The sequence below is a fragment of the Acyrthosiphon pisum genome, chromosome A1, assembly GCF_005508785.2.
Source record: "Acyrthosiphon pisum isolate AL4f chromosome A1, pea_aphid_22Mar2018_4r6ur, whole genome shotgun sequence".
NCBI lineage: Eukaryota > Metazoa > Arthropoda > Insecta > Hemiptera > Aphididae > Acyrthosiphon > Acyrthosiphon pisum.
Window position 1 is genome coordinate 100,268,979 of NC_042494.1, and position 11,260 is coordinate 100,280,238.

An 11,260-nucleotide genomic window follows, 5' to 3' on the forward strand; every position below is an offset into this window, starting at 1 on the left:
CATTGAGGCCCGCCAAAGGTAAAAGGTTGGACATCGTCCTCTTAATGTACCTAATAATTATTAATATCGTAGGTACACTTAAAATTTAATTTCGATCAGTTCAGTGCACTGATGGCGTCATTCCAGGTTTTTAATAAGAAAGGGCCAAAGTTTTGACCTACGCATACAATTAAATAAAATTACCGCTCATGATAGTTAATTTATATTTTTATCACAATACGTCAATACGTATGTAATTATTTTTACTATTAGGCATTGAATTAATTTTTACCAAAATAATTGCATTAGATAGTTAATGACGTAATGTCATTGTATGTGTAGAATATATAATATAGGTAGGCTGTAGGTACCTATTATAAAAGTTCTGAGTACTTACCCACGAATAATATTTTTAAATCACAACCAAAAACTGAAATCTTTATTCATCGTTTAAAAGTCTGATTTCGTCCAAATTTGAATTTAAAATATCTATAAAAAAAAAACTGAACATCTTTATAAGTTTTTTTTTTGTTACAGTATGAACTACTTATGAGAAACTTTGTTTTAAATTTTCAATCCTTATATAGTTATAAAAATTGAACATTTCATATATTTTTAACTAGGAAGGTGCAAAAAAATTTACAAATTTTCGAGTTTTTAATAAATGTTGTGAAAATTTGAAACGTTAACTATAAATTCATATATAATATTATGTATCTTTAATATTTTTCAATAACTATTGAAATTAATTAATTTATAATAAAGGGGCCTTGTATTAAATTTTGAAATTTTAAATGTTTTTGGATAAATAGGCGATAGTTCATAACGGGTTAACATATTTTGGTGAAAATATCAAGTACCTACCTAGGATATCTAGGGTTATTATCGTTATTGAATTACAACAAAATAAGAAAATCATTAGCATTATACAATTCGTTAGTTTACGGTTGAATGTCCAGTTCCCAGTATTAGTATCTAATGTCGAAAAAAATTGAACTTCAACGCTTATAGAAAACTTTCAGTTAAAATTTTTTTTAAAGGTAGGAAAACTTATAAGGAATATTTTATTAAAATTTCAAATCTCTTATACATATACAATTTTTTTTATGAATATCTAACTCAAAATGGTTTGTACATTTTCGTGATAAATTTTGTGAAAATTCTTTCTTCAGACACCCATAAATATTATTTATCCGCAATAATTGTAAAAAACTAATAAAAATCGAAATATTCTTATACCTGTGAAGAGCTCAAAAAGAGACAAAATATTATATATAATTTAATAAAATTTTATAGTGTAGGTATAGAAAATACTAATATAAACGTTCGGTGAAAAAATCATGTATCTACAGTTTTTTTTTATTTACAACCATTTAGGTACACCCATTTAACGCATTTAACTATGGAAACTACTGAGAACTTTCAATTTTGACCTCTTGAATGCACAAACTATATTCACTTTCTCATCAGAAAACTTAATGAAGTTGAAAATCGAAGCATTATTTTGAATACTTATGGTGTATACACAGACATAAATAAATAAAACAAACACGTATCATTTTAAAGTTAATACATTTATCACTCCGCTCAGAATCTAAAACTATCTGGTTGCGTTTCCTATATAATGTAAGAAGTTTTGTACCTACTTGAAATGAACACAAATTTTCTCAAAGTCATGTTCGATTTTAAACCTAAAAGGGAAAGATGATGACTGATTAGTTACAAGAGAAACAAATTTGAATAAAACTGTGAACAGTGGTGTCAGTCATTTCAGTTTTTGAAAGGAGGAGGCAACATTTTTACAAAGCTGGGCAAGTTAGTCATTTTTTTCAACTAGTATTGAAGTTAAGTTACTTTAATAAAAAAACTAACTAAGTTAGAATCTGAAACTGTCCAGATTTCTAACTTAGTTAGTTAGAAGTTAGTTTGTTAAAAATAGTAACTTAAATAAGAGTAGAAGTTTGAAGTTAGTTTTTTTTTATAGATTAAAAAACCTTTTTGTTGAAATGTAAATAATAAGTTATCCAACTTAAATTATTGATTAAAACTGAAAAATTGAATTAAACACCTAGTAATTTGATCAAAATGTTCTAATTAGGTAAGTACCTAATAATTTCCATTAATTGGTATATCACTTATCAGTTATCAGTTATTAGAACGTAAAAGGTGAAACAAAATAAAAAAAAATATATAACAGTATGGCAACTTAAAATATTAATATTAAATAATAATACATAATATAATCTATATGACTATATTCTAGTATATTTTAATCAAAATATTTATTAAATTTTAATAAAAGTGACATTATATGATTGAGGAGAACAGCTTTTGGAATTTTGGAATGAAAAAATAATAATAATAACTAGTTAGTTTTTTTTTCTAACGAGTTAGATTAGACTATTTTACACATTAAATTCAACTAGTTAAGTTACAAAGTTAATATGAATTAAAACCAACTAGTTAAGATAAATTTCTAACTTAACTTTATCTTTCTAACTAGTTAGTGCCCAGCTTTGAGTTTTACTGGCCCATTAATTAAACTGAAGAAAAAAAACCATTCGCTCCAGTAGTAGTGGTAGCATACTATTTCTTTTTACATTTACATATTTTAACTCAATAACAATTTACATTGTATATAGGTATTTATTACCATAGGAAAACTTCCCGATATTTGGGAGGAGAATGTTGACCATAAATTGACGTCTATCTATATTTATTTATATCTTTTATTATAATTTACATCACAGTTTAAGATTTATCTTGCTATCTTGCTATCTTTAAATTACAAGAGTTGTAATATCCTAGACTTCAATCCAGGGACTATAGTTTAGGACATTATTAGCTTATAATTATTTAAATATCAGCAAGAAGTGGCCCATCGGCCATAGCCTATAACTAGCTCAATACCAGCTCATAAAAACCTCGGCACTAACTCATACATGGTCGCATACCACCTACTTGTCAACAAATGGGGGGAGGTAAATCCCTCCATAACGTCACTGACTTTAAATCCATAAAAAAAAGTGTGTTGGGAGTCAGAGTAGGTACTAAATCAAAATTGTATGAGAGATGGGAGTAACGCAGCACTTAAAATTATTTGCCTAGAGTAATATTACAATATATATAGTTAGCTTTGCGGTTGCATGAACCTTGTGCTCATATGTAGTACACTGTAGACGTCAAGCAGTGGCACGGACACATAGTTTAATTGATCTGACTTAAAAATTGGGTGGACGGTTGAGTAAAATAATAGAGTATACTGCCAAGTCCTTTTGCTGTAACTTTATTAAACAGAGAAATGTTGTAAAATTATTTATATAATATAATTAGTCAAGCACGTTTAACAGTTGTTTGAAGGGGTAGGTGGGTCAACAAAATTATTAAATATTAACTGCCAGTTTCAATTTCATTTGATACACCGCACTGAAACTCAGTGAAATAATTTTATAATAATATTATTTTTATTATTAATAATATTTTTTCATAAATTTTGTATTGAAACAAAAAAATTAACAACATTGTAATAAGAATAAAAAAAAAAAAACCTTTAACAGATGCAATGGTTGTGATTGCATATGGCGGGTTACTGACTTTAAGTATCTGCCATGTGTTGTGTAGAATATTTTGGTTTATCTGTGACGACCATTTTGAGGAAAACATCAGTTAAAAACAGATTCCTAAGGTGTTGTTCAGATTTCATAGCAATGTTCCTGATACGACTGCCTCTTTTTCCCATCACCAGCTTCTCTATCCTTGGTGTATTGCAATGAATTAAAACAACAATATGTATATTTCCTATGTATCGTCAAATAAGTGTTATATTATTTTATTACTATACTTAACAGTGTAGTACACATGTTTAGAAAAAAAACAGAATTTACCTTCTCTAGAAACTTCATAATATTCCATTTCTACTTTTAAGTTGTACGGAACTTCATTGGGTAAAAAATCATACAATGTTGACTCTATCATATGTAGAACTAATTTGTGGTCTTCTTTATCAGTCAATACATCTTTAGGAAATATCCAAGGAGATGGTTTGCTTTTTTGTAACAGGTAATCCTAAAAGCAACAAAATATACATAATTTTATTGTATAATTAGTATCAGGTATATAATATTATTCATTATGTATTTATGATTTTTCATTAATTGGATAGTCCAATCCTCATAGTTTTATAGATTAAACAACAAATTATTATTAAATTGTAAATGGTTTTTGTGTACTTGAAAATAACAAATATACTTTAGAATATAATTCTAGAACATCACTCAAGTAGGACCCATATATAACTGTAAAAAGTTTAAATTTATGTTTTAAAATTTATCACCATTATTTGATTGTGATGGAATGAACAATAATTATGTTTATTTCTAAATTAATAAATAATTCTATTTATCATCCTAAGCTACCATCAAAACTCCCTTCTATGTACCTTCCAGACCGAGTAGATTCAATGGTACGTTCTATACAGTATACACCAATAAATCATCAAAAATATGTAAATAATGAGGTAAATAATTAATCTGTAATTAGAATTATAAATAATTGTAATATCTTGTCTTACGTTCTCTACCACAGATTGTAATCTACTAGCAGTTGCGTCTTGAAAAATACTACAATATGACTATTTACCAGGGATGGAAAACGTTTTTAAAAAACGTTATTAAACGGAAAAAAACAAAAAACAAAAACAAAAACAAAAACAAAAAACCACTGAAAAACGATAACAAAAAATCCCAAAAACCGAAAAAAATTTAACAACGAAATCAAAAACGAAAATAAATTATAGTATTATAGATTATTAAATTATACCACGAAAAAAAAATTTTTGAAAAAATATTCACTTGTCTTTACTTTTTAATCTTTAACTTTAAAAATATTTTAATTTGAAATCAGAAATTTTGAGTTTTCTAATTTTTATATAAATTATAATTTTGATTTAAAATTTAAATATTAAGAATAATTAATTTTAATTTTTAACTTTTAAGTGCATTTCTGTATTGTGTGTTACTATTATAACTTAAAAGTTAAAAGTTATAAGTTTTAAGAATATAATATATATTGTTTTTGATATTGTTTTTTTTTTTTTTATATATCTATGATAATTAATTTTAATTTTCAACTTTTAAGTGCATTTCTATATTGCGCGTTACTATTATAACTTAAAAGTTATAAGTTATAAGAATATAATAAAAAAAATATATATAATTATCAAAAACGTTAGTTGGAAACAATTGGAAAATAACGTTTTTAAAAACGTTAATCAAAAACAATATGGAAAAATTATTTTTCTTGCCTTCTTTGATACATATTTTTTAATAATAATATATGTATTGTGGGGATGACCAGAATGATATAAAGAAAAAAATTAAATACATAAAAAATATTCGTAATATATTTTACATGGTACACTCCAAAGTGGAAAACAAGAAAATAATAATAATACAAAATGGTAAATCGGAAATCCACAAATAAAATAATAAATAATTTATGTATGTGGGGAATGAGGATGGCCACATTCAAATTATGTATAAAAAAAAATTAAATTAAGAAAAAATTAAATACATAATAATTATTCGTAATGTACCAAATTTGCCGTGGCAAACACCTATTACAAAAACTAACAATATACGTAATGATAGATGTATAATAAATATAATCGTGGTTTATGGATATTATTCAGCTATAATATCTGCTAAGATAGGTAGTCACGATAATAGCCGTGGTCTCGTATAACAGGAAAGTATAATTTTGGTAGTCTTAGATAACAGGATTGTGATGTTGTCAAAAAACAGGGCTGTCTCGTATAACAGGAAAGTACCAAGGTTAATATAGCAATATTAAAAAAAAAAAAATTTAATTAAATAAAATAATAATATTATGTCATTATTACCTTTGAGACACACTATGATAACTGTACAAAAAAAAATTATATTTTTTATCGTGAGATAATTAAATAATGTGAAATTTATGAAAGTTTAAAAATATCTATCAAGTAATGTATATATTTATACAGACAGCTCTATAATTCGAGTTTATGTTAATTAATTTATCTGAAATTCTATATTTAGCCACAGAATATTGTAGGAATCTATTGAAAAAAAAAACAAAATATTTTAGTTTTAAAAATAGTATTAGTTATTGGCCACCTAAAATTGTCTTTCAGACCACTGTGATATTATAGCCGTTGAGTTTTAAAGTGCATGCAGTGACCCCGTCAACTAGTTAGTACATGGTCCATTGGGAATTTCCCGAATTCCAGGTGGTCCAACCCGTCCCTGTTAGTGATTGTACCTAAGCAATATAATATTTTGTAATTTTTTAAAAGTATCCACTGAAACTAGTTTTGAAAAAAATATTGTTCAATAGATGTAATACGCACAATCTGATAATCAATAAAAATATTTAACAACTGACCTCGATATCTGATGAACCAAGACTATGGATTGCAGATACCATAAATACATCTTTAAAGTTTTCCCAACCAATAGACTGCGTAATTTTTTTCCCCAACATCCTCTCTTGAATTTTTAGGCTTTCATGGGTTCTTCTTTTTTCAGGTGTCATAGTGTATGGTTCAGGAATATGTATGTTGTTATGTTTATAACATGTTAAAGACCGTGCCAAATCTAAGAGATAGCTTTTAGATTTTAAAAGATCGATCTAAAACAAAATAATTTTTTGTTTACAAATTAGTGAATACAATATAACTATTTAGTATATACAGTGAAACTTTTAAACTTTAAATTACAGTCCCATGTGACAAAAAAAATTGCTTTATAGAGAAATTTGGTGAATAGAATAAATATAATTGGTTCTATTATGGTTAAGTTCTTAAAAGACCCTAAAACCCTAAAAAAAAACCTGTATTTGTAGACTAAATTATGTATCATGACAAGAGCCAAAATATAGGTAACCCGGGCCATGCCACAACTCACAAAATTATTGAAAATAATGCACGGTAATAAGATTATAATTTAGGAGTATTCGGGTATAAAAGTCAATCTCATCTCATCGTATCTTATCACATTTAATGTACATAATGCAACTGAACAATGACACATAAAATACCTAGTTAATCTATATTTTACATGTTTTATCGGGTTAATTATGAATTATGAAGTACCTAAGGGCCAGTTGTACCGTCTACGGTTAAACTTCAATTATACTTAATCAGCTGATAACAGATATTTAACCGGGCAAATTCGGCCAATTAAACTCCGGTTAACTTTAATCAGAGACGGTGCAACTAGCCCTGAATGTGATACTCAAAGTTCAAAGGTGTAAAATATAAAGGTACCAAGATCCTTGTACAAGAAAATTATTTAGAGAGGAGAATCATTGTGGAAAGAGAAGTAGAAGATTGGATTATGTTGCCTAAAGAAATTATTTGTCTATATTAAGCCCTAGACCAAGACGTTCTACTCAAGAAAAAAAGATAATTTATTAATCTCAGACTGAATAATTGTAACACAGGTCTCCTGATCGTCAATTTTTAAAAATATTTTTTTATCACTGAAAAAAAGTATGAATTTTGCCTTTGTAGTCCATTATTATTTGTTTATAGAATTGACGAATAAAATAAAACGCAGAGGACTGAGATGGCCTCCCTGCGGGACACTAGATGATTTATCTATATGAGAGTATAGATATTAGATATGGAATTATGTAACTTGATGTATTGTTTTCTGACTGTTAAGCCTGAAGTTAGCCAAGAAAGAAAATATTAAATACGAATAATTAAAATATTATACGCCTGTATAGTTGGTGGTTGGTGCTTGTGAAATTAAAAATATTATACAGTATACCTACTACCACTTAATATACCTACAGTACTACCTATTTTAAATGTATTGTTTAATTAACCTATATAATAAATAATAATATTATATGACCGAAGTATATTTTTCGTTATGATTTATAAGTTATAACTTATGAACATACTGGTAGGCAGGTAGGTACCTAAGTGATGATAAGTGTAGAATCTTCATTTTAAAATAACAACATAGGTACATTTTTTTGTTTATTTATAAACATTGTTAAATTTAAAAAAACATAATAAATATAAGCGTATTAAAAATCATTTATACTTGCAATCTAGTAGATAGGTATCCCTTTACCCAATTTCTTACATACATATAAATAATAGGTAAATTATAATTGTAAGCTATACGGAATTTTCTCAGTTTAATAGGCGATTTTCTTAAAACATTCTAGCGCAAATTATAATATAATTCCTTGAAAACGTATAAATTACAAACAATTAATGTTGTTTATCATATTATTAAAAAATCTATTAATAAAATATTGTAAAATAAATCCAAGCAGGGGGGCAGGGTGTGCAATGGCACCGCTAACTTAAAAAATGTTAACAATTGGCCTGCCATTAATACTCCAATGCGCCGTCATAATTAACTTATACATGTTTTCATATATAGGTAATATAAAATATATATATTTTAAGTTTTTGTATATGTACAATAATGACATTAGCTGGTTGCTTTAACTGCTTATAAGCTTTTAATTCTTTGAATTGCTAGCTATTTAAAAGTTGCATTAGTCGTTATGAGTTTCAATTAAAATTATAAAAGGGAAGGAAAGAATATTTACATAGGTTTACATAGGTTTCCTACATTTATATATATATAAATATATATTTTTTTTAATGGCCTGGTGAAATGTCAAAATTGGCCTGCCTAAAAATTTGCACACCCAGAAAAAAAACTGAAATGACGCCCCTGAATCCAAGGACACGTATCCGGTTTCCGGAGGTCTCTGTTTGGAAACAAATAGGTATAGCCGTATAGGTTATATTTTGGTTAAGGTAGTCGCAATTATAATAATCTAAAATTATCTGCAACGTGAATTTGAACATAGGTAGGTATTTAATATTCAACATTAAATATAAATATTTCGAAAGCATACGTAAACATAACTATCTTTTTTTTTTCAGGTTTGAACCGACGACGCCGCCATCGTTTTTTTGAGATCAATATATATATACATTACCTACATTTTAGTTTTACAAAGGCGTCCCACACAGCATTTTAATATTTCCCAACTATGGTATAAATATTTTCAGAAAAACAATATAGTTGTCAAAATATTTGAAAAAGTTGCGTAAATAATAACGAAATATTTTATTTATATTTTTTGGCCAAGAAGTTCACTTTTGAAAAATATTTTATAAAAAATATTAACAAAACATTTTAATCATAATTTTTTAAAAAACATTTTCATGGAAACATAAAAATATTAAGTCAACATTTTTGTGCAATATTTTATTATTTTATGAGAATAAAATATTTATACAATATTATTAGTCAAATATTTATTATTCAAGTACTCCAAAATATTCACAAAATATTATCATTTCCCAAATGCTAGCTGTGTGGGATTATAGCTACAATAGGGCCATTATAAGGGTCGACGGGACATGCTTCGCCTTACCCCTTTACGGTTGTAATTGTTTACATTTTTTGTCGTTGTGATGTTGGTGGGCCTATCGAAGTCCGCCGCTTTGGATTACTCGTACTGGACAGTTTCCCGGGCCGGCCTGAGCTCGCCGTCCTGGAGTCTCGTGCTGTCCATTATCCGTCCTATTCTGCGATGCTGTGGTCTGTGATGCTGTACCTAACTTAACGGCATAGGCCATATGTGTATTTGGTATGGTGTACAAGTACTCCAATCCCGTATAGTGTATACGGTATACCATCATACTATACTTACCATATACAATAATTAGCTACAGGTATAACTATTCTCAGTAGTTCCCAACATTTTGTCAAAGATGCAATTTTTTTTTAATCAAATTCAGCTACGGTGCCTTGCTGTGAATACCACGAGAAACATAAATATTAAATAAACACTAATTATTCTCATTGATAATCAGTTTTTTTAATTGTATTAAATATAATACAATATATAAACATATTCAAAGCATACGCAGCCAACCTAAGACTAACACATTTTAAAAACTACTTATAAGAAATGATGAAAAATTTTTAAAAGAGAAAACATTGTAACTAATGAGATGTAAATAGCTGCTAATGTTTGTAAAGTTTGGATATGTCAGGTTTTATTATTGACGACTGCAGTCGGAGGTCATAATATGTTCTGCGTTCTGTGTATTGAGACGGTTGCGGCACTTGGTTTTAGTTGCAGTGTAAGCCGATAATCGTAACTCGCATTTTTATAAGATTCAATTATTTGAAATTAACAAAAAATCAAAATAATAATTTCTTATGGGCCGTGATGCCCATAGAAAGTGCTCGGGGTGCACAGTTTGGGAACCGCTGATCTATGGTATATTGGTGTAACTATTTACTATGCGTACAATGATTTAATAAGCGGGAACGCGAAAATCACTTAATTAAGATATAAGAGGCAGTTTTCCTTGACACGATACTTACTGTCCTACTATGATAGAAAATATTATAAAGGTAAAGGAGATTTGAAATCAGCTCTGGTCGGGTTTAAAAAGCAAAACAATCCAGCGATGAGCTAATAAAATTAATCAATTTCAATATAGGTATTCGTGTAGGCCCTGCATCGGGCACAAAATATAATGCGAATTATATCTGTGTTATCAATTGTTATATAATATATATATTTAAATCCAACATAAGTTGAACTGAAATAGGTGCTGTTCGGACGAGTCATTCGATAATTCTCCACTACTAATAATAATTGTAAGGCACTAATGTGTTTGGACATCAAACCGACCTTGAACGGGAAGCTGTTCCCGCAGAGGTAATACTGTAGCAGGTGAAAGCGTTAAGTTTATCACCATTTAGCTGATTTATATAATAATATATTGTAAACAGACACAAGGAAAAAACAACTCGAAAAATTCGCCTTCTTCCAGTGTTGTTGTGGAATTAACATCATAATACCCACTCTGTACATAAGAATATAAGATTGTGTAAACACAACCGGTCCAGGTCTATAACCTGCGTCGTATTATTATCGTGCCAATACGGACGAAGAATATAATATTATTTGACTAGAGCGACGGGACGGCTATATTATGCTCGCCAACGTAATGTTATTAATTAAGAGGACGTGATACCCGCATGTGTTGTCTCCGTCTTACAAGTGCGTAACATAGCAAATTTTACGCTCAGCAGAACATGTGTAGCTCCGTTGGTTTAAAAATTAGAGTGAATTGACCTCTTATAAAATCTAAAGGTAAGATTATTATCTAGACAACCTCATGAGATTTTTAGTATATTTTAATTTTTAAGTGAGTTATGAGTACTTTAAGATGTACAAA

The 11,260-nt window shown here is 28.1% G+C and overlaps 2 protein-coding genes across 2 annotated transcripts in view; one reads left to right on the forward strand and one right to left on the reverse strand.

The window, feature by feature from the left end:
- Positions 1–3,249: 3,249 nt before the first annotated feature.
- LOC100163832 (GTPase Era, mitochondrial) lies at positions 3,250–6,667 on the reverse strand. Its single transcript, XM_001946070.5, has 3 exons — positions 6,403–6,667; positions 3,864–4,044; positions 3,250–3,777 (listed from the first exon to the last, which is right to left on the reverse strand). Exons 1-3 carry the CDS (start codon positions 6,550–6,552, stop codon positions 3,575–3,577), a joined length of 534 nt encoding a protein of 177 aa, XP_001946105.2. The 5' UTR covers positions 6,553–6,667; the 3' UTR covers positions 3,250–3,574.
- Positions 6,668–9,475: 2,808 nt separating this feature from the next.
- Positions 9,476–11,260, forward strand: part of LOC100168847 (pseudouridine-5'-phosphatase-like) — a 5,276-nt gene continuing 3,491 nt past the window's right edge. The window contains exon 1 of the mRNA XM_029486302.1: positions 9,476–9,602. Within this exon, the coding sequence (XP_029342162.1) occupies positions 9,476–9,602 (127 nt within the window). The remainder of the gene's footprint in view (positions 9,603–11,260) is intronic.